At 39.0% G+C, this 24,517-nt stretch overlaps 2 protein-coding genes across 4 annotated transcripts; one reads left to right on the plus strand and one right to left on the minus strand.

The window, feature by feature from the left end:
* Window positions 1-1,446: 1,446 nt before the first annotated feature.
* LOC4341279 (uncharacterized) lies at window positions 1,447-2,695 on the minus strand. The gene has a single exon (XM_015786196.3). The coding sequence runs from the start codon at window positions 2,563-2,565 to the stop codon at window positions 1,717-1,719; it is 849 nt and encodes a 282-aa protein (XP_015641682.1). The 5' UTR covers window positions 2,566-2,695; the 3' UTR covers window positions 1,447-1,716.
* Window positions 2,696-14,747: 12,052 nt separating this feature from the next.
* On the plus strand, window positions 14,748-24,080 carry LOC4341280 (kinesin-like protein KIN-14M). 3 transcript variants are annotated; one of them, NM_001421621.1, is made up of 20 exons: window positions 14,769-15,191; window positions 15,290-15,406; window positions 16,108-16,303; window positions 16,559-16,710; window positions 16,819-16,902; window positions 17,014-17,091; window positions 17,157-17,282; window positions 17,385-17,417; window positions 18,285-18,992; window positions 19,083-19,164; window positions 19,259-19,354; window positions 19,436-19,615; window positions 19,752-19,858; window positions 19,962-20,140; window positions 20,625-20,789; window positions 20,881-21,134; window positions 21,286-21,449; window positions 21,725-22,281; window positions 22,529-22,632; window positions 23,734-24,080. In NM_001421621.1, exons 1-20 carry the CDS (start codon window positions 14,784-14,786, stop codon window positions 23,814-23,816), a joined length of 3,873 nt encoding a protein of 1,290 aa, NP_001408550.1. In that variant the 5' UTR covers window positions 14,769-14,783; the 3' UTR covers window positions 23,817-24,080. The 3 variants fall into 3 exon arrangements, with proteins under 3 accessions (XP_015643015.1, NP_001408550.1, XP_066167255.1); XM_015787529.3 differs by lacking the exon at window positions 17,157-17,282 and having other exon boundaries at window positions 14,748-15,191; window positions 23,734-24,077; XM_066311158.1 differs by lacking the exons at window positions 14,769-15,191; window positions 15,290-15,406 and having other exon boundaries at window positions 16,172-16,303; window positions 16,620-16,710; window positions 23,734-24,077.
* The last annotated feature ends 437 nt before the right edge of the window (window positions 24,081-24,517 follow it).

The following is a 24,517-nucleotide window of genomic DNA, read 5'->3' on the forward strand; positions in this document are numbered from 1 at the left end:
TGACCATAGTAGAGCAGTCAAGTAGCAGCTACAGGGCACATCATTGTTCATAAACATATGTATGATCAGAGTCTGATTCAAAAAAAAAAACAGAGAAGAAAATCTAGCTTAATTATATCACTTTCAGATGTAGCTAGCCAACACAATATTGAGCATATTTTTAGACATTTAAATCCATGCTTTGATGAAGGAGCTACAGTCAATATAGTAATTGTTAAAAAATCTGCTCATGATGAGCACGCACCAACAAGTCTATAATAGCACACAAAACATTAGGAAGCGATGCACACTAGAAATGTCTAGACCCTACAATTATTGAAGCTTAATTATGAATCTTCATTCGTTTCATTCGTAGTTGGTGAACATCCGCATAAACATTGTTTCTAGGTTACGGCGTACAGTCAACATAAGTTTGTTGTCCTCGTCACATCTTTGTTGCTGTGCTCAAATATTAAGCGTAAAGCTAGGTGTATTGGGTTATCATGCAAATTAATTGCCACTGAAACCAATACTGTTACAGCATGTGGACATGATACTGCACTTAATTTGTGCTTGGCTTAAAACTTAAATTAATTATCTCAGCAGTACCCTAGCAGCTTAACTAATTTACTCAATCACTTGCTAATAATCACACTGCGTGTTAGGGAGGGAAACGGTTGAGACTGAGATATCTCAAGTTACAGATCAAGAGGAGCATCGATCATGTACGTATATCTGAACAATTAATCTTCTTTTCGGGTGCATGCGCATGATCTATTTGTGCAGGAATATACCAAGAATTAATCGATCCACCCATAGATTCAGTCCGGGTCGAATCAGGGGAGATCTAGAGAGAGAGAGATGAGAGAAAAAGAAGGAATCCAGATCATGAGATGTGCAGGTTCCATCGAACAGAAAAGAGTGAGCTTTCACTAAATGATTTATAAGATTCTGTGATGTTTGACAACGTACTCGTACCACCAGATCGACCAAAAGGTTGTAATATATAGATCAACGATGTTCTAGCACAATACGTAGATCGAATTAAAGCCAAAGCAGATCAGGCCCCTTAAAATTGTGGCCAAGGCAAGAAGAAACCAATTTACTAGCACACAGCAGAAAAAAATCTTTGATGACAACGAAATGCTACGTGGAATGGACCTGATCTTGCATGAAACGTATTGTACAGTATGATTATAAGGTTAATTAAATCATGGCAGATATATATGTCTAGCTACTTAATTACTCTGTGAACAAAATCATATATATCAGCCAAATATTCCAATCAAATCATTGAGCCTCCCATGTATAGACGTACATATATACATAGCTTCTTTTTTTCATGACTTGAATTCTATTAATTCATCAATCATATTTGCACACAAGCTTGATCAATCAACATAAACAAGCTAGGCAAGATTGCACAGTACTAGCAGCTACTACCTAGGCTAATACAGTACTAGTATATAATAAGTACTATTAATTCTAGATTTATTAATATAGTGCATATACATATATGCATGGATTCTAAGCATGCAAAATCTCTCAGCTCTTAAGAGGAAAACTATTGCAGTGCAGTGGACACTTCTCTACAAAACATGCTTCATCCATGTACATATACAAACACATATATACTAGTACGTACTACGTGGCTACATGCACACTTCACACTAAGGCACAAAAAGTTGTGCAAATTGACACGCATGCATCGCCGGTGACCAGCCGGCGGCCGGCCGGCTAGTAGGCGACGCCGGTGACCGGCCGAGAGTAGCCGGCGTAGTAGTCCGGCGTGGCGGTGGCGAGGCTCTGCTGCTGCGTGCGCAGCTGCTCGTAGAACTTGTTGATGAACTCCTCCGCCTCCAGGTCCACCAGCCCGGCCCCGGCGTCCTCGCCGCCGTCGTCCCTGATCGGGAACGGCGAGTCGGTGATCCGGAGCTGCCTCACCGGCGCCGGGCTGCGGCCGCCGAAGCTGGTGCGCCACAGCGCCGGCGACGGCGTCGCGGCCACGGCGGCGCCGCCGTCGCCCAGGAGCTGGTCGCTGCTGTTGAGGATCTCGAAGACGCGGGCGATGTCCGCCGCGTCGTAGTTGTACCACCCGGGCTCGCCGCCGTTCGCGCCGCGCCCGCCGCCGCCGCGGCGGCGGCCGTTGCTGCCGTTGTTGTTGCGGCGGCGGCGCTTGGTGGGGATGAGATGGAACGACGACGGGTAGGAGGGGGTGTTGCTGCAGCTGAACTCCACCTCCAGGCCGGCGCCGCGCGGGTCGTAGACGGCGAGCGCCGGGTCGAGCGCGCGGCCGCACGAGAACGGCGCCGCCGCCGCCGCCTCCCCCGCCGCCGTGGAGGCGGCGTCAGCGGCGTGGCCGTGGCCGTGGGAGGCGGTGGCGGTGGTGGTGTTCATGATCTTGCCGAGGGCCTTGTTGCCGGCGATCTTGCCGCGGTGGAGGAGGAGGTGGAGGTCCATGGCGAGCTTCCGCTTGGACATGCCCTTGCGCAGCATGAACAGCACGGCGCGCACCACGTGCCACAGCCGCCGCGCCATCGTCGTCGACTCCTCCATTAGATGATCGCCGTCTCTTTGATGGATCATTCTTGCAATTAATTGATCTTGTCTCGAATAATAATTGAGAGAGGGATCGATGAGCTTGTGGTGTTTGTGTGGGATGATTTGGTGGTTGGTTTGGTTGGGGTTTTGGCACGAGGAAGAGAAGGGAGGGAGGGGAGGGGTATTTAAAGGGAGGTAATAATGGTGGGGGATGCATGGACATGGTTGCCTAAGGGAAAAGAAAAGGGCTAAGGGAGCTTTTCTTGTTAAGGGTTTTCTATTCAGTGGTGGGAGCTTCTGGTTTGGAGTTGCTGTTTGGTTGGATCTGCAGTTGTTTGTGGAGGATTGTGATCAAGTATACATGATAGTATTTTGATGAACAGGTGTAGAAACTGGATCAGAGCCATTGGATCCGAGCTTGATGGCCGAGATATAATATAGGGAGCCATGTCGTTCCTTGTTTGCACTTATAATGGCCATGCATTTTGGATTTTATTTGCGCGCACCAGGAAGCTTTCTAGAAAGTATTGTATTATCAGTCGCCTGGTTTTTATTTTCAAAATCTTAGGGTTTTTTTTTTTACAATTGGGAATATTCGAGATTTATGCGCTAGTTTGTAGTCCTAACCTAGCCCCCTCCTCTTTTCATCTCTTTTGATTTACTGCAACCATGACATGGCCCACTCTAGCTACTTGTCACCACAGTTGTCGCAACCCGGACGATCTACCCCCACCTCGCCTCATCTCTCTATTGCCCTAGCACACGACCTATCTTACTAGCGAAAACAATATATTCAAGAGAGAATATATTATATGCCCGTGAGTTTACTCTAGCTCAACGATTTGTCATTGATTTTATCTATTTCTATAACTAGAAAGGTGGCCCACGCAATGCGTGGGCATCCGTATTACTCCCTCCATCTATTTTTGATAGTCATATTTCATATTTTAGAAAATCTAGAAAATCTGAAGATAGATATAGGTGTTAGCTAAAAAATAGGAGTAGTCACCGAGAAAAGAGGAGAGAAAGAGAGAGGCCGGAGGGAGGGAGGTATAGCACGTACCTGCACATGCCGCATATATGCACGATGGGGATGAGGGCTACCGGATTTTTAATGGTTAAAATATATGGGTCCACCGATTTAACAGAAAATCAATGGCTAGATGTTTATTAGATTTTTTATGATATTCTATATTTTATTAGAGTGCCACGTGGTAACTCGAGAGCGTTTATAGGATGACACATGGTGGTTTAGGAGCGTTTGTAGAGAGTTTAATAGACTTTTAGTATATAATAGATATATCGCCGACTTTGTCATTTTTTTCTACAATATGTCATTAGGGTGCATACTTTTTTTAAAATGCCTAAAACGCCCTTCAAGATATAGAGGGTTGACAATTAATTTACCTACTAGAAGTATAAAAAATATATAAAATTTTTACATAGTCTCCATACATCACATGAAGTGTGTGTGGATTTTTCAATTTGCATGTATTAATTTTTTAAAAAAAATATAATTTATGTTTCATAGGCTAATTATAGAAAACTCTAGCGTTGAGTTCTTTTATGTAAATCATCTTTCATATGCTACACAAAATTATTTTTCTAATGTATCTACATTTTGTGTATGTGATCCATCTTTAATTCATAGGAGTACCACATAAAAATAATTTTTCAAAAAAAATTGAAGATAATCTTAAAAATATATACACAAACTTTTATGTAGTATATGAAGGCTACACTACATATTACGAATAAATCAACTCAACTACATAAATCTAGTAGTACATGTACACAAGTTCATATTAAAATGGTATAGACGATTATATTGTACATACTGATATATATATATATATATGCTATAGTACCTAGGCCAGTATAAATTAATATATGACATTGTGGTGAATACATTGCAAGTTATATGATGTGTATACAAACTCATTTTATGGTTTTATATTTGGTGTTTTGATCTAAATAGTCAGTTTCTGATTCAGTTACTCACTACAATATAGTGTAGTTATCCTCTAAGAAAAAAAGTATTATAGTGTTTTTCTCGGTCAATATCCATCATGTTTTATCAAGCACAATCCTAGACTTCTACAGCAAGGCCAATAAACACAAGATGCTCTCTGTTTTGCTGAACAAATTAAGTATTTGAACTCTTCTAGTCATATAATGTTAAGTTACAATTGATATGTAACACAGTAACCATTTTTTAAAAAAAGTAAACATATGCGTCAAATATATGTGTTAAACATACGTATAATCTATATGTGTTAAATGTAGTTACTGTTGTCAACCTGACAACAAACCAAATTATTAGGATCAAAAGCAAATAAAAAAAAGTGTTTCCACCATGTTTTTAACCTTTTCCACGTTTGTCAGCTACGTGGGCTCAAACAACCCAATAACCTGCTAAAGCATGCAAACCCTACACATGAATGCAATTATTGAACATTAACATTTACTTAGGGGAGGACGCTTGTTGCACATAATGCTGAAAAGTTTTCATGGTGTACGCCATAGAGCACTTAGAAGAAAACACTTTCAGATTAAAGGTACAATTTCTAATTTATCCATACACTTTCATTAGTTGATTATATATTAACGTTTGGGTGCATTAGCACTACCCAATCACCAAATTAATTTTAATGAGAAAAAAATCCCTGTAAATTAGTGAAAAAGGGTGTTTATTTGTAAATAGTTATTAATATTTACACACCACATGGGTTTACACACCACATGGCACATGGGTGCAAAAGAATTTGCTTCAAGTTTATTCGAAAGTTTTGCCTAGTTACATCCCTTCTCTAACAAACTAGTAATCACTAATTTGGAGTTGGCATAACTTATGGACATATCAAATTGTATAGTATATTAATTAGTATTTGTATTAATTTCCATAAATTAACTGACCAAAATAGTTAGCTATATGGAGATCCCTCAAGGTTGAGAAATCAAATATCCACATGTTTACACTAAGAGAAATAACCAAGCTTATGCAACAATTAGGACATGAAAACCATGAGGTTCACGACACATATGCACATATATTCCGTGCTCTCCTTGTAATTTCCCTCTTCCTTTAGTTGATTTTACGCGTCTGTGTACTGTATATATAGTATGTGAAACACACGTTAACACGTCTTTGATTCATTGGGGAATTTTGGTTAGATTGATTCAAACCTCACATATATTAAGACCCCTTTGATAGTGTTATGGCTTTATTAGACCAAAGGTGTTTTTAGGTAAAGCTAGAGAATGCGTCATTTTCCCTTTGGTTGGCCATCCCACTCGATAAAATGGGCTAAAATGATGGCACTAGCTATTCCTTGGTCTTCCATAACTATATTTATACAGTGCTCCTTTTTTCTAAGTAACATAAAGCTTGCGAAGCTGGATTATTTTTGGGGAAAAAAAACTAGTCCATGGTCAAATGTGTTTATTATTTTGACCAGCCTTGCACCATACAACTTCGTAGTATTACTCCCTACCTTCTTGAATATTTTTCATTGTTGACTACGGCTATTTTGCTTTAATCAAAAATTAATTCTAAGTGATTATAGAATAGAGCAATTTTATAGCCCTTGAGGACATACCATGAGGTACCAAAAATTTAGTGTAAAATTTGATACCTCCTATTACCTAGGTACCATGAGATACCAATTTTATAATAGAAAAAGTGATATCTCCTCAAGAACTATAAAATTTATCTTATATTATATCAAATGAAAGTTGTATGGCTATATTTACGACAATACAAACTTCGATAATATGGTTTAAGTATTTATAAGCTTTTAAAAAAATTAAGCAGTTAAAGTTTAAAATTGAAAAGTGTTGGTGTCAATTATTCGAGAACTGAGGCAGTATAAGATTTCTCTCTTAATTTGATATTTGTTTGACATATAGCTTTCTATGATTTAAGGAAAGCAAGAGAAATATAAGTTGAACTGGAATTTTTTTTATTTATCAAGGCAGTAATCAGTCTTTTCTAATAAACCATACAAAAGGAGAGTTTCTTAGGGTTTAAGCAGGGAGAGGGTACTACACAGGAATGCACATTTGCATGGTTAAATCAGAAAAAAGTGATGCCATTGGGTGAAGGCACAGTCTCAAACCACACAAACCCAACAAGTGTCCATTGTTCATGAGAAAGTGACCCTCCAATTCTTGAGGCTGCAAAAAAACTCCATGATTGTCTCAACAAATCGCTTTCCCTGCAGTGAATTAGAGAGCTAATAATAATTATAATACCATAACTCTCCTCCCTACCGGCCCCGGCTGTTGATGATGTGAGTTACGTAGACAATTGCAGCCAATCAAAAATGCTACGATATTATTTGATGCTTTGAGATCGATGGGAAAAATGCTTGATGGCTCATCGAGCTCCACATGTACAAGTTTGAAGAAAATTGAGTGGTTTAATGTTGAGATCTCGAAGTCGAAGACAGCGAGCTGGAAGGTGTAGAAGAGCTTGTTTATGGATGGAAATTAAACTAACTTGTCCTTGATTTGATTGCGAAGTTCTTGATATTTAACGCCGTTGGGGGGTCTGATTGATTTGGACTTTAATTATACAGCAAATGAATACTACCGTGCATGTTACAGGATTACAGCTAGCATTTGAACTCATGCATGATTCGTCTTGAGTTTATAATTTCAATCGTGCGTACAGCATTCATATGATTCATCCAGGTTCTGATGATTTGTGCGCCGACGTGTTAATCGAAATGAAACACCTAAGTACAATTCGAAGCTCAAAATGTACAACACATTGTCCTGTTTGTTTGTCCGTTGGTGATCACTGAATTATTGCTGAAATTTTTGTTTGCTTCTGTCCAAATAATGCCGGCTCCACAATCCACACACACTGCAATTATCTTCATCGATGCAATTATTTCTTGGGGGGCAAATCCCCTTTTGCACACCACTCTTTTTTTTTTTCTGAAGAGATATGTGGCTCTCTTGGTCCTTCTAGCTTAGTGTTCTTGCTTTGTTGCATCCGTGGATTGCAGAGATTAATCTGCACTCCATTAAAGGCAGAGAAACAAAGAAAAAAAGTAGCCGGCCGGCCAGCCAGGATCCTTTTGTTCTGTCGATCAGAGTGTGAGTGTGTTTGTGTTTCTTGCTTTGTTATCCTGTTATCCGTTAGATCGAGCCCTCTGCTGATCGAATGTTCTAGAAAAGATTGGTGATTGATTCAATCAAGTAATTAGGAATGAGGAAAAGATTAGGATTAACTCTCCATAAACTCTCCATGGGCAAGAGCTCTCCGTGAACTCTTGACCCGGTCGCTTCCCACTTAGGAGTCTAGCTCCTCTGGGAGTTATTGCGCATCGCTTCGGCGAGGCTTTTTCTTCCTTTCCTCTTTCCTCCAGAGTGTTCCTTGTGAATCACTCTATCGTATATACTCTTTCTTTTTCTTCCTAATGAAATAAAACACATGGCTCTTGCATTTTTGAGAAAAAAAATTAGGATTAACTGGATCAAGTAGCACAGCACCAAGAAAATTGTCCATTGATGAGCTTGTTAACATGTCACATGTGAGATGAACACATTGATGCATGCTTGATTATTTTTTCTGCATAATCTCTACTATAATTATGCGACGTCAACATGAAGGATATAATTGTTGGCAACTTTTTGTGACAAGTTGATAAGCACGATCGCAGCACCTAAACGCCTTGCGGTGATCCTAGAGTCGCCAACCACATCGATCTAGCAAAAGCTAAACCAAGATGGGTTTTGATAACTAAACCGGCTAGTGGAGCCGATTCTAGATAACTACCCGTCTCGTGGGCAAAACGGGAGGTTTTCAGGACAAACCTACAAAGAGGTGTCGCACTCTCGCAGCGGTGGCGGACGATTTACAGCGCGAATCGACAAAGATAGACAAACTAAGAGAAAACTAAAAGCAATATAAAAAACGATTCGATTGATTGATTATAGATTAATTTTTTACAATGAACCGGCCATGTCCCTTATATAGGGGTTGGTCTTACCCTCTACAGGCCCTCCTCCATGTCTAACTCGAGATAGAATCCAAAGAAAACCCGAAACATGTCTTCCCGAGCAAGAAAACTTCAAGACCCGGCGAAACGGTACCGGACTCGGACTCTGCTGGTCAGACCGGCCACACATCGCCGGTTTGACCAGCCCTCAACCGGCGGTCTGACCGGCCCACACACGGCGGTCAGACCGGCCCAATCGGAGAAAAACGGCAGACTTCTAAACTTTGGCAATTTTCCCTACTTTATCCCTAGGTGCTAAATTTAGGTGTAAACGATAATTTTGTGGGATCAGTATGGGATTTTTGCTGAATCAACACGTAGGAGGTGCTCTGAAAGTCTGAGTCCAATTTCCTGTGAGTCAATCAGTTCAATCACTGGACTTAAGCACTAACTTCTCCACTTTTAACAATCATATCACCTCAGATAAAAACAAAATTTCACCTGTCACCAGCCACTACAAGCAGAGATGATTTTTTTCTGAAGTTCCCTTAATTTTTCTACCACTTGAACAGTAGTTTCAGGTCTTCAGCAGCTAGAGACAATGTACCATGATCATGATGAATGGTCAGTCAGTTTCCAAAAGCCACATTAGGTACATGTCCCAAACATCAAGCTTTGCAAATCTCACCATCAAACAATTGATTAATTACCATCCTCCACTAGCTAAACTACACTGCACTGACCCCCAATTTCTCCTCCATTCCATTGTGCTTAATTAATTCATTTTCACAAAGGTGAAAGCGCACACAATCACTAATTAATCATGCCATTAGGCCTTGGTGATCAACACGCTTATCACAAACTGTGATCCATGAGTGGGAGATAGTCTTGTTAATTTTCTCACTAATCCCTGCCTCTCCTTTAACCAGGTGATGGGTCACACGGGTGATAGAATATGCTTAACTGCAGACATGATCCTGCCGGTTTTCGGACAGGCATCAGCTGCTGAATTCAATACTGAATAAGTTGGGGTTCTTTTTTGAGCTTTTGAATCTCTGGTGTATCTTTGCTTTAACTTTGCTTTTGAGAGCATGCATGCTTATGGCCTAATTGGTGTTACGATTTGCATTGCACTCGCAACTGGTGTCCTTGTCATTGCCTTCTCTTTCCTCTATTCTTTCTGCAAAATGAGATGCAAGTTGATGAATCAAGTGACTGAATACTGTATATATATGTAGTAGCAATTCTTGTAGGGAAGGATCTGTGCTAGCTCTGAAATAATTAAGACTTTATGCAGTGAAATATCTGTGCGCTTTCTGTAAAGTATTTACGAGGTTTGTGGTTTTGATCATTGCAAATTTGCAATGTTCAGCAAGTTGCAGTTGTTTTTGCACTGTCAGAAGTTTCGTCGCCGGTGAGGAAGTTGATGAATGGCAGACAATCTTTTTAGTGTGGGGGTGTCTGGCTTGCAACTGGCAAAGTCTTAACTTACTCATGTAAATTTAGCAAATAGTGTAGAGGTATTTCAGTTGGACAATTTGATTGCATGTCTGATCTGACGCCAAACCATATATACTTTGAAGAAAGAATATGAGAAGGGCTCTAAAAATGGGCCAATTTTATCATGGGCCAAATCCCTATGTTGGGCTTGTTAAGAAACCTCGTTGGGATTGGACCTGAAAAGAAAAATAGAAAGGTGAAATGCAAATTAACCTAAAAAGATCAGATTAAAATATTTTAGAAAATAGAAAGGAATATTAAACATATACTCCCTCCATTTCATATTATAAGTCGTTTAACTTTTTTTTCTAGTTAATTTTGATCAAGTTTAACGACTTATAAATGAAAAGGAGAGAGTAGAAGCATAAAATATTTTTTTCTCTGACACATTTTCCCTTCACAAATTAAGCAACGTGAAGTTATGTACAGTAGTAGTATCGGTAAACTGTAATGGCCAATGGAGCTCCTTCATGGGCCAAAAACATGCAGTTTTGCAGATAGTGGAGGACTCGGGGTGTGTTTCATGCGGACAATTTGATGGCATGCATGTCTGATCTGATTCCCAGCCATATACTTTTGAGAAAAATGATAAGACTCTAAAAATGAGCCCTTTTATGTGCCAATTAGACCTCACAAAGGTTGGCCCATGAGAAGGAAATAGAAAAGTGGGGATTACTGTATTTCTCTGACACATTTTCCCTTCACAATATTAAGCAACATGATAATTAAGTCCAGTAGTATCTGTAATGGCCAATGGGCTCTGTCACGGGCCAAATACCAATGTTTGTCCTGATCAGTAGGCCTCATTTGTTTGGCCCATATATATACGGAAAAAGGTTAAGAATAAGCCCAGTCATTCTCCATCTTCCTACAATCATGCAAGTCTGTGTACATCTAAAGATTGCATTTCCCCCCCCCCCCCCCCCCTGATGTGAATTATAGCTGTGCTGATTTTCTCTACCCATCCTTTTTGAAATAGGGCGTCGATTTTGACAGGAAAGGTACATACTTTATCAATATTCCTCTTTTTGAATTAAAAAAACTTCACTGTATACATGCATGTTACATACCACAGCACTGCCAACTGCCAAGCTAACTTGACAGCAATTGGTAGCACACACAGTCCATCAAACGAATTAAAGCCAGATCTGCCCATGAAATGATGCGATTTTTCAAGCTTCTAAACGGAGCAATTTTTAAAGGGACTACCTATACATCATGTGATAGATTTTTTAACCTCCTATCATGCAGATTTTTTATCCTTTAGATCAACATCCAATGGATGACATTAATATACACAAACAAAATAAAAAAAACAAACGGCCCACATGGACAATCTAAAGATCATAGGGGTTCAAATGGGCTCAAATAGATTTCAGACTTATCATAAATACACTAAAATTACATATGTAATTTCTAGACTTACATCATAAATACACTAAAATTACATATGTAATTATAGTGTAAGTACGATGTAATTAGTACGTGTGGGATCGATATTATGTGAGCAAACTTCACGTTAAATAAGGGTAAAAAGAGTAACATAAGGGTTTTATGGTGTGAACACGTTAATGATCAGACATTGGAGTCCAATTCCATGCAGCCACAGGACATACAAAACCGAATCTTAGTGTCAAATCGAACGGATAGAACAGTGACAGATTTTTAGGAAAAAAACTGTCGACAAAGATATAGCAATTCCGATTTTTAAAAGAACTTTCTACATATGAATACCTGATAAACCCATTCTAAATCCATTTGATTTATTTGTATCCTCCAACAATTATCACAAATTATTTAACTACGACAAAAGAACATCCATTTAACTAGTTGTAGCGGTTAACTGAACTGCTTTATGCATAACTGAACTCTGAACTTTGATGCCTGAAGTCTGAACCGTACGTGATAAACGTGCGGCGACGTCAAGCAGAGGGCGGCAGACAAAAATTAAAAAATGGAAAGGAAAATTTTGGTCGCATCCGTCACCCGTGCCGTAGCGTGAATACATACGTGATGGCCACTAATCCACGTCTCACTAAGATAATTAGAGTAGTATTAGTAGGGATGAAAACGGAGCGGATACGGACGGATAATGCTTATACCATATTCGTTTTCATATTTTTTACCGGATACGAAAACGAATACGGATAGCTCGAATACGGAAACAAATACGGATTATCTCGAATACGAATAAGAATCGAATATGATCGGACACGAATACGGAAACAAATTTTTCTCGGAACACAAAAACCAACTCAACTTCTAATAGAAATAAATATCAACATATATAATTAGCTCATTTTATATAAAATGAGGTATAATTTATAAATATTTTTTAAAATTTAAATAATATTAATAGTATGGATTAGTGTTAAGAGATAAATTACTATTAAAATCTATAAAGGTATATTGAAGGTTATAGAGTTAGAAAGAAATGGGGTATGTCTCATGGGTCCTGCGGATATCCGAATAGCACTGTTCACCGGATATCCGAATTATTATCCGTATCCGACGAAAACCCTGATATCATATTCGTATTCGTATCCGGGAGAAAATATCCGTATTCGTATCCGTATCCAAAATATCCGAGAATTATCCGATCCGAAAGGTATCCGTATCCGTTTTTGTCCGGAGCGGACAGAAACTATCCGCTCCGTTTTCATCCCTAAGTATTAGTATTAGCTCCATCTTAATCTCCTTTCTCTTTCGCACTCTTTCCCGTTCTAATTGCTCTGAGACTATGATATGCAGAGTATTAATAATGGCCGCCACAATTGGTTCATGATCAATTTAGTTGAACTAATCATCACGATTAGACAGCTGAGAGTATTACAAAATGAATAATATTCGTCCCCGTGACGTGCCAATCGTATACTCGAGAGCCTATACAGCGATGGATCCGACCGATAATCTAATGCATATATAACTAATCTCTGGATGATATTGGGAGGATAACTGCATCTAATATTTCATTTCTGTTAACCTAAGAACATCTCCTTTTAGATAAACAAAAATGTTAATCTCTGCATCTTAGATATGTCAATCCAACCATGGGAGTACGAATCTGCAACGTATCTAACCAAGAAATTTTGTAGTACCTGTTGGTACAAGCCTGGACGTACGTGTACTACTCTGAAGAACCGGACAGTTTCAGAAAAAAAAAAAGAAAAAAAGAGTCCGAATTCGAGCACGCTGTCCTCAGATCGGCCACACAACGATGGCGGCGAGTCGCCGTCGCCTGTGCCTCACCGCCGGCGAACTAGCGGCGGAGGCGGTTGCGGCCGGTGTCAATCTCTGTCGGTTTCAGCGCCGCCCGGCCGTACAAGCCTCTGGTGCTTTTTTTTTCGAATTTGCTAGAAAACTTTCACAAGTTTATTTTTTCTCTCAAAACTTTCATATTTGTAACCATCCGATCGTCTCCAGATTTATGAACGAAAAAAAAATTGATATAACAATTTTTTTCACACATGTCATGCTTAGAATTCGGTACTATCTAACTAAACCATTGTTGAATTCAATTTTTAATAAGTTATATAATAATTATAATGTAATTACAGTGTAGTTAGATAGTAGTTATTAAAATGTAATTACACTTCAATTATGCTATAGTTATATTTGAAAGTTTTTTATCGAAAACTTGCGATAGTTTGTTAAGTCAGTGGCCTGCACCATCCAGGCCTCTGCTTTCGGTGGTTTTTTTTCAACCCCTTTGTGATTCATTCGAGTGGAGTTGGTTTGTGATTCATTCGAGTGGAGTTGGTTTGGTTCGGATGGTGGGGGAAGTGAAAAGTTTCGTGCTGGCCATAGATAGGATAGGATGTCATTTTGTAGCAACATGTCTCATCTTTTTTAGAAAAGGTTTATTATAGCTAATAATCCTAGTTAAATGTTGCCCTCGTAAGCAAATGATGAGCACGCAATCACGAGTATTTATAACTAATAACGATCGAATTTTCTATGTTTAGGTTTATATAGTGTTTATGTTAGCAATTGGGGATATGATGAACTAGAGTGAATAGCCTTATTTAGAGCGTGCACACGCTTTACCAAATTGTTTTAACCTTTCTAAAGTTTCGAGTATATGTCACTCGTTCACCGGCAAAACTTTTTTTTTCTTCTTTTACGAAAGACAATAGGAGATCGGGTCTCCTACTGTTGTATATCACAGCTAGAGTTTTGATAGTTTATATTCATAAATTAGTATTTTTTTAAGCTTTGTATTTACATTCTTAGTAAATTTCAGCAAACTCTATATAGTATTATAATTCAGGTTGCACAAAATCACAAAGATTTAACACATATATTATTATGGTCTTATATTTTCACAACCGATTTTTCTTTGATTTGCCATATAGTATATGAGTTCTAAAGTACTTTTAAAATTTATGATGCGTCTAATCCATCATATAGAAAATTATAGTCATCTAAGTTAATTATTGTTTTTTGTCTACTAAAAAATATTGATTCAGGTTGGTTGAGAGGTATGGTTTTACAAAATCTTATGGTCACAGTATCCAGGGTTTTCTGCACACGATAAAATCCGACCTCCACAGTATACACCTTGATACTATATGTTGTACGAAGTTTACTCCAGATTTACAAGATCTAGATTAAACTTCATAGAACTATAGGATTTCAAACTATCGGATTTTCTACGAAATTTACTGAAGATTTTCTTATACCAACGCTGAAACTGCCTCCTTATTACTCCAAAAAGAATACTGTAGGAGTATATAATAGGAAAAAGAATTAAAAAAATTCCAAAAAGACTAGTCTTGTCAAACGCCACCGATTTCAACCAACTCCCCTGCGATGCTGAAGCAGAAGCAGAGGCGTCATCACGCTCGCCCACTCGCCCACGTCTTCTCCCGCGCGCGCTCTCCTCCTCCTCGACTCGCGCTCGCGCTTAGCCTTAGCTCCTCTCCTCCTCGCCGCCGCCGCCTCCTCGGGGGTCAAACGCCTCATCACCAACTGTTCGATCGTGTCCCCCGCCTGCCTCCATCGCTCGCCATGTCCTCCGCCGCCGCCGATCGGAGGCGGGCCGAGGCGGTCGCGTGGCTGCGCGCGCTGCTGCGGGGATGCGGAGGAGGAGGAGGAGGGCAGCCGCTCCCGCCGCCGCACGCGTCGGAGGACGACCTCAGGGCGGCGCTCGCGGACGGGGCGCTGCTCTGCGCCGCGCTCCGCAGGCTCGGCTGCGACCCCGCCGCCGCCTCCGACGAGGTAGGCCTCCTCAACACCCCCTTCCCCCCATCGCGCGTCTCTCTCTCTTTCTCTCTCTCTGGGGTTGTGATCGTCGCTGGCTGTTGCTGCTGTTTCAGGGCACGGGCTCCGCGGCGGCGGCGGCGGCGGCGGCGGGGGAGGGCGATGTCGGGAGATTCCTCGCGGCCGCGGAGCGGATGGGCCTCCCCGGCTTCTCCCCCTCCGACCTCGACACGGTAAGCCTGCCTTCCTCCGCGTTGCATCAGAGAATCAGATTGTTAGTTGTTTTGGATTATCCATTCTCGCGTAGATAGCGACATGAAATTGATTGCTGTGCGGTAGAGCTTCCCGTCCAAGGAGATCGCAGTTTGCTTTCGGCGTAGGTGGTTGAGAGGGCTGTGAATTGTGAATTTTCGGCTTGTTGATTGGCCAAATGATGCATCAACCATTGTCTGTTTCTACTTGGACAAACAGGTAGCCCATACTGAATTTGGTTTGCGATAGCCTGCAATTTGTCAGGAAAAAAAAGAGATAGGGGGTTCACAATTCCTTTTTTTTCACAGCTTAATAATTTCTTTCATGTTGCTATTTGAAGTTGAATTTGGTCATACATTGATGATAATTAATCTGTATGGAACTAAAGAAGTTAGTCATGGACTATAAAATGTATTTTGATGAAATTGCAAGTTGAATCGTTTGTTGTTCAATGATTCCGTTTATGAGAGCTGAACAACCTCTGCAATGTCTTAGTGAGTTGTCGTATTGGAGTTCCATGGATTAATGATTTTGGATGCTCTGACCATATTACAACTGTTGTCGTGTATAGAACGTTGCCATGCGACTCTGTTTGTGTTTCCAGCTCGTTCTGCAATATGATTAAGATCTATCTTCCCATTCTCGTTCGATTTTTTTATTGTCATGATTGGCAATCATCCAGGGCCCAGTATCATCCGTTGTTACCTGTCTTCTTGCACTAAGGGATCAGTTTGTATCCCATGATGTGGGAGGCTTGAGCTGTAGCCTTCCAGAAAAGGTCATGATGCAAAGCATGGAATTTCCCAGAAAGGAGAATGATCCGGGCACACAAAATTCTGAAGGAAGACGAAAGATCCCCAAAAATCCCGCTATGTCAGGTGAAATCTTATTATCTGTATGTTCAGCGCTTTGAGTAAACCTTATTTTTATGGATTATGAATAACACAACGAGGACAACATAGAAAACTTTGCAGAACCGTTCTATTCTTTTACTGCTCATTAACAATATTGAAGAACTCAAATTTCAATGGTCAAAATGTACTTCTGCTGCTAACTTGCACTGTAGATCCACACAATTAGTGGTTTGTATGATGTGAGATCTTAAGATATGATGCATTTTCTTTCTATTGTAGAACCATCTTCTCCTTTATCTCAGACCACATTATCTTCTATATCACGCCATGCGGGACACAGTTTTCATGATGTCTTCCAACTCAGACAAGGACGCTATTCTGATCTGCCCAGTTCTAAAATTTCTGAGATGATGAAATCCACCAGCTTGGATGTAAGTTTCGCATAAGATTTTTTTTTGCGAGAATTATTTGCGAAATAAAAATATTTTCTTGCAAAATCAATGATCTTTATTATCTGTTTCATGACAATAATTTTGCAGAATGCCCCTACTCAGTCACTTTTGAGTGTTGTGAATGTGATCCTTGATGAGCTTGTTGAGACGAAGATTGGAGAAATTCCTTATGTAGGCTACTCAAAAGCAATGCAGTTAGTTTGTTCCTTTCATGCTTCAAAATTTTGATATTTTTGTTGTTTATCCCCTTTCATCCTGTTGAATATAATATTCTTTGCACAGCATCTTGCTTGCCTGTTGAGAAAGGTCATACTGGAGATTGAGCGGCGTATTTCTACTCAGGCAGAGCATATAAGAAATGTAAGGGCTACTTTTTCCTGCTTATTTCTCAGATCATTCCTGTTGTAATAGTTGCCTGTATGCAGCAAAATAACCTTATGAAAGCACGTGAAGAGAAATACAAATCAAGGATAAGAGTGCTAGAGGCACTTGCAAGTGGAACAAGTGACCAAACACATGTAAACTCAAATGCAACAAATGGAAAAGCACATGTAAAGTTCAATGATTGTGATCTTACTATGGATTCCAAGTTATTATTGAAACTTTGAATTTAAATGGTAAATTGCCTTGTATGTTTTGTTGATTGTTTTCAGGTTTCTCCAGATCATGCAGTGCACCAGATGAAGGTTTGTTTACTTCTCATGTAAAATAGATACCTCTTTCTATCACCATCTTTGCATATAGTTTACACAAGCTATAGCTATTATTATTTTTAGATAACGGAATAAATTCTGGCTTTTGCTTCAAAGAAGCTACAGCCACTTATTACAATACTCACAAAGAGAGCAAACACTCAGGCAACAAAAAGAACTGAAATAATAAAGCCAACACATAAGAAGAAAACAGTTAAATTCTTTCAAATAATGCACTTGCTGTCAAATTCTGCATCAGTTCTTCAATCCTCACAAAGTAGCACCTGTTTAGAAGTTGAGAAAGATTTTCTCCATCTTTGCATTAAGTAGGAAAAAGATCCATACAACAAAATTATCCATACCAGGAAAGACCCCTTACTGCATGAATCTGTAAGTATCTTTTTTCTTAAGGTCTAGCTTTATTTAACCATCCACCTGAATAGTTGTTAAAGGAGCTGGTACATGAGTTTCGGTTTGGAAGAAAATAATCGATGTACTAGCTTCTGTGGTGACCTGGTAATAGCCTGCTCTGCTAGGTCACCACTTGCATGCTATACCCAGTAGGCCAGTAACCCAAAAAGGCGTCATCAATGAGAATCCACCATTTTAAGATCCCTCTTGCCTGTGTGAAGATATGAGGTGTTTTCTGAAAGACATCGGTGCATCAACATTGAGGCATCATTGTCTATAGAGCTTCAGGTCAAAGCTACTACAGGTTTAGGTTCTCCTGTTCAGCGTACTGCTTATATTAAGCCTCTTTGTATGATGAAGCTTATATTTGAGAAGCTGCATCCTGAACTTGCAGTTGTCTCTATTGACCCATTTGCTGTGTGCTAATAATAAGTCGTTTTTTTTCCGCAGATGGAGAAAGACAAAACTGAAGATAAAAAACGATTAGCCGAGAAAGATGTAGTATTGTTGGTGAAGGACAAGGAAGAAGATGTAACTAGATTAACAAAGGATAAAGAAGACATGGCAAAATTGTTGAAGGACAAGGAAGATATAATTAGATTGATGAAGGAGAAGGAAGAAATGGTTTGGATGATGAGGGAGAAGGAAAACATGGTTAGTTTAAATAATGGCAGGGTTGAAGATAAACATCAACTGACAGATAAAGATGTAGCTAATTCAGCTAAGTACAGGAATGAAATCATTAAGTTGATGAAGGAGAAAGAAGATAGTAATGATACAATTATGAAATTAAATATAGAACTGGAAGCTATGAAATCCTCATATGAAGGAACCCGCATTCTGTTAGATTCTAAGAAGAAAGAGGTACTTCAGCTTTTGATGGACAAGGAGAGCATTGAATATATAGTATCACAACTTAAGCAAGAGCTTGCAATAGAAAGAAGCTCACATCAGACACATATTCAAGAATTGGAGACTAGGGCTTTTCAGGCAAATAATAAATTAGAACAAAGGATAAAGGAAATGGAGCTCATGCTAGAAGACTCTAAAACAAGAGTAAGAGATCTTGAGGAATTGTTAGAATCAAGAAGCCAAATTTGGGAGCAAAAGGAAATCAGGCTGAACCAATTTATTGGTCTACAAATACAGAATATTCAGGTATTGATTGGCCATATCACTTTTTCCCACTATATTTCTTTTAAGAGTTTGTGAAGTCATCAATTTAAGCTTAAAATTGTCCCTTACCAGGATTTGAGGTTGTCTTCTGTTTCCATCAGGCATGAAATCCTACACTGCCAGAAAAGATGGTCTGAAGAAATTTGTGACCTCGGTGAGAATAAATGAAATAAGTTATTTTAGTCCACATGGAATAGACATACTGTAGTTATCATTTTATAACTTTCATATCATTTACAACTCTGCAGGACAAAGCCTTAAGGTATTGACAAATGCTGCTGAAAATTATCATGCTACTCTTGAAGAAAACAGAAAATTATTCAATGAGGTTCAGGAGCTAAAAGGTTGCAAAGCAAACAGTATTGCTCATTTATATGCTGATATCCTTAACTATCAACTTCTTATATTATATGCTTATTTATCAGGAAATATCAGAGTCCATTGCCGGATAAGGCCTTTTCTTCCTGGAGAGGATCAGACATCTACTACAATTGAATATGTTGGTGATAATGGTGAACTAATTTTAGCAAATCCTGCAAAACGAGGAAAGGAAGGACATAAGTTGTTCAAATTCAACAAAGTTCTTGGCCCCTCTGCTAGTCAAGGTAAGAATAAAAGCGACACTTAAGTGAAATTTGTTGTGCTTTAGTGTTGATTATACTAATTGTCCAGAGAAAGTACCGAAATTTTGCAGTGCTAACATACAGTTTATGTTCATTTGTATATTCATTTTCTGGCTAGATGAGGTATTCAAGGAAATTCAACCACTAATTAGATCAGTTCTTGATGGCTATAATGTTTGTATTTTTGCGTATGGTCAAACTGGATCAGGGAAAACATACACAATGGTATGATGCTCTCAGCATAAGAATATTGATCTAATTTATGTCATTGAGAAGTACTATTGACATTATTAATGTTCTTGCCATGCCATTTTTACAAATATCTTAGACTGGACCTGAAAATGCAACCGAGAAGGATTGGGGTGTCAACTACAGAGCTCTGAATGACCTATTCCATATCTCACGGAGTAGAAGAGACACGGTGATGTATAAAGTTAGTGTTCAGATGATTGAAATATACAATGAACAAATCCATGATCTCCTCGGCAACAGTGGTTCAGAGAAGAAATATCCTTTTGGATCACAGGCTTTAAAGTGATAAATAATATTATTTATTGACAATTTTGCACAAGTAGTTTGTGAATTCACTGGAAAGTTTTATGCACATGAATTTCCAGGGCAACACATTTCCATTTCATGCAACTGAGTTTCATACATTGTCTGCAATACATCACTATTGTCTCGGTGACAATGAATGACGTGTTGTAGATATGGATGAAACAGAGGCAAAGTGTAGATTTATCCTTAATTTCTCTGTTGATGTAGTCAACATCAAATCACCAGGTTTTTTGATTTGGTTAACAACCCCAGCACAACTGTATCCACTGCCTAGCTATGGACTGTCAGTTGATTCAGTTCGTAGAAACGTGAAACATAGTTGGTCACCATTTTACCACAATTAAATAAAATCTAGATATATGTCCATCTTGTAATGAGACACCTTTAAACCTCCACAAGAAAGTGATTCCTTATTTTTCTTTAACTTGCGCACACTTGGGATTTTGAATGCCAGCCAACCCAATGGGCTTGCTGTTCCTGATGCAACAATGCATCCTGTCAACTCAAGTTCAGATGTTATTGAACTAATGAGAACAGGACTTGAGAACAGATCTGTAGGCGCGACAGCATTGAATGAAAGAAGCAGCAGGTCTCACAGGTAATTTTTTTCGTTTCATGTTTCTGATACCATTTCTTTTCTGCTTCTAATCAAATATAAATATATAAGCTTATTTTGAGTAATCTTTCAGTGTAGTTACTATGCACATTCAAGGTGTAGATCTAAAAACCGGAGTTACTTTGCGTGGTGCGCTACATCTTGTTGATCTTGCTGGAAGTGAGAGGGTTGATCGCTCTGCTGCTACAGGAGATAGACTAAAGGAAGCACAACACATCAACAAATCTTTGTCTGCTCTCGGAGATGTCATATTTTCTTTGTCACAAAAGAATGCTCATGTACCGTACCGGAACAGCAAGCTTACACAAGTCCTGCAAAATTCTTTGGGTGCTTACCTTTGCTAATCGATTGTATAACATTGTTTTACATATTTAAGCTTACACGAGTACTGCACAATTCATGGCGTACTTACCTTTGCCAATCAATTGTATAACATTGTTTTACATATTTTGTTTAACCTAAACGTTTTCATGTGTAGGTGGCAATGCAAAGACGCTGATGTTCGTGCAGGTCAATCCAGATGTCTCATCTTATGCAGAGACTTTAAGTACTTTGAAGTTTGCTGACAGAGTGTCTGGAGTGGAACTAGGTGCTGCAAAGGCAAATAAAGAGGGAAAAGATATCAAAGAATTCAAGGAGCAGGTGACAATTTGCATTTGCCTTTTGCTGACAGTGTTATTACTCTCGTTTGAGGATGGCACTAAATAAGGATTTACCTGCCTCTGATATTTATATATGTTTTATACTTGTTCTCATACCTGAGGTGCAGTTTACCCTTATTTTGTGCAAAGAGATATGGTTTACGCAAAATTTTACATCAGCATGAGATGAAATAACAGTTATTCTCATCAGATGCTATTCTGAGTGTTAATAAAAGGAAAAGCAATTGCTTACTCTAATAAATTTTCAACCTGCAGCTCTCACTGCTGAAAGATAAAATTGCAAAGAAGGATGAAGAAATCAGCCGACTACAACTACAGAGTCATAATACTCCAAGGGCGACAGCTAAACGTGCCGATTCATTGTTAAAACATTCGTCATCCTCCCCAGGCATATCATCACTAGGAAGCAAAATCCAGCACCGAAGAACAGCATCTGGTGGAAGGATAAAGATCGTTGGCAGTAGAGCAGGGTCGGATGTTGACAACTTCTCTGACATCAGTGACAGACATTCTGAAGCTGGTTCCATGCAATCTGTCGATGATATCCAGCAGTCAAGGGAGATTATGGGTCTCTCTAAGCTCTCCATGAGTGAGATGGGACATAATTCTGTTGACCCTGAGCTTCCTTGCTTTGGCTATGATGATTCAGAGGGGAGGCTAAGCGACATATCGGACAGCGGTCTTTCCATGGGTGCAGAAACTGATTGTTCTATGAGCAGTGTGGTTGAGCTTACCTCCTTGCCAGATCAGGATAGAGTCTCTGGCACTCAGAAAGAGCAACACATGGCACCAAGCACTCCAAAAGATCGGTTGTAAGTACTTTTTGTTCTGCAGTAAATTGATAACAACTAACTGATGAGAAGTAATCTACCAATCAAACTATGTCGGGTCAAGGGGATGAAAGTATGTGAGAAATCTGTATGATCCTAAAAGAATTAATGGGAGTTAGATATGTTACTTATATGACACTTAATCTTGCCTATTTCTTGTACACTTTTATGTTTCTGGCACTGTAGCATCGATATTAACATATGTAAGCACATGTTCTTTTCCAAACAGGCATAAGGTGGCCACTCGAGCATCGAGGACAACTACACCAAAAACACCACAATCGCCTACCTTGTGGCCTAAACTAAGAGATCCACCTCCTCCTAGATCTCCAAGTAAGTTCACTTAGCAAGCCTTACTTTCTTTCTAACTGTGAATTTCTTGAAAAGCATGTGCCCTCCAGGGAAAAAAAAGCTGCACACATAACTTAAAGCATGTTATACTGATATACTCAAGAAGAGAAATGTAATTTTAACGGATCCCACTGACAAGTAAATTTGCTGCGAAGAATAATCATAAGCAGGGTTTACATTATCGATAGAAAGAATTTGAAGTACTTATCCTAACTTCTAATATTCCTACCATCAATTATTTCTCAAATGCTTAGTTTTGAATCAACAAAAATGGTAGTTGTAGATTAAACTTATTAGGTTTTATAGACATTATAATGTAAAATTGATGGTCGCAATTTAAAAAGTTTAATCAAATTGTGTCCTAAGTTTCAAATATTTATGACTGGAGGAAGTATCTAAGAAAGTCTCTTAATGGGCCAAAAGCCCTGTGAAGCTAGGGCTCAACAAGCCCAATTATGTAATGCATGTGAAAGATTCCTCCGTGGTTAATCCCCAACTCCACAGCATGCACTTACCTCCTGAGCTCGACCAAGCACTTTTCCTCACCTCTTCATTTTTTTTCTCAATTTTCTAATAATTTTTGCTATATTTTCCCCCATTTATAGAACCAAAATTAAGTCCAACACTAATACCTGTAGCTTTTCGCTAAATCCGACGATTTTTGTTTTCTAACATGTGGTTATCGCAGCCTCGAAATTTCAACCATTTCACTCGGTTTTTGGTGGATGTTTAACGGAACCCCAGAATTCAAATTCAAATTTTGGTTTCAAATTTTGTCCAAAATTTATCGGTTTCCCAGAGTGTCCATCAGAAATGTAAACTCTGATCATAAGCATTCTAATGATTTATTAGCTATACAGATGACCAAAGTAGCCAGGGCCCAAAAACTAGCTGCTATTTTGTGAGAGAAAATGTATGGACTAGCAGTACTTCAAGTGTTAATTTTGCTTGATAAAATGATCATGTCTGATAGTACTTCAAGTTCAACTAGTACAGTAAGGGATAATAAGTTCAAAAAGTTCCAAGGGAATTACCACAAATGTAAGTGCTATTGCAAACTGTTCACTAATTTTCTTTTTGCAGTATCTACAAGCACAGGAAAGGTCAGAGTAACACAGGCAACATCTTCATCAAGAAATTCCAGTACTCAGAAAAGGTGGACGTAAAAGCTGTGCATCCTTGACGAACATCTTGCAACATTGGTATAACCTTTTTGTACATTACATCTAGAAAAGCATTTGTTTTGTTATTTAATAGATACTACTCATTGATTCTGCACTCTGGTTTTCTTTCACAATTGAAGAACTGCAAAACCAGTTGGAATAGATTGTTCCCTGTAAATGCTCTTGTACATATGCTATGTTCACAATACGATAAACATTTGATGTGTTTATTATAAGCAATGAAAAGACGGTGAGCTTAAGACATGAGGAACTTAGTATACGAAATACTCAAATTTTTTCTTGCATAAAACTTCATGTTGATTTTCCCAAAGATTAGTGACATGCCCATGCATTGCAGCGGGTCAGACCCAAATGATTGGGGATGGGCTGGGAGGGTGGATAAGTCAACTACTGTAGTAGAAGAATCACTCCAAATGAAAAAAACAAAGAAAAATGACCAACTATGTAATTTACGGCAAAACAGATCTTCTGAACCCCTAACATTAGAATTTGCAAGCAAGGAACATACATATTAGGCCTAATTTAGAATGTGGGAAGTTTTTCCCATCTTTGTGGTATTGAGTTCATTCCTGTGAAGAACATGCAAAGTTTCTATGAAATTCTTGCATTCGAAAGGAGAACAGGAACTTGCAGCATTTTCACATGGAAAATTCCTGCATTTGAAACAGGACCTTATAATCATT

Source organism: Oryza sativa, chromosome 6, assembly GCF_034140825.1.
Source record: "Oryza sativa Japonica Group chromosome 6, ASM3414082v1".
NCBI lineage: Eukaryota > Viridiplantae > Streptophyta > Magnoliopsida > Poales > Poaceae > Oryza > Oryza sativa.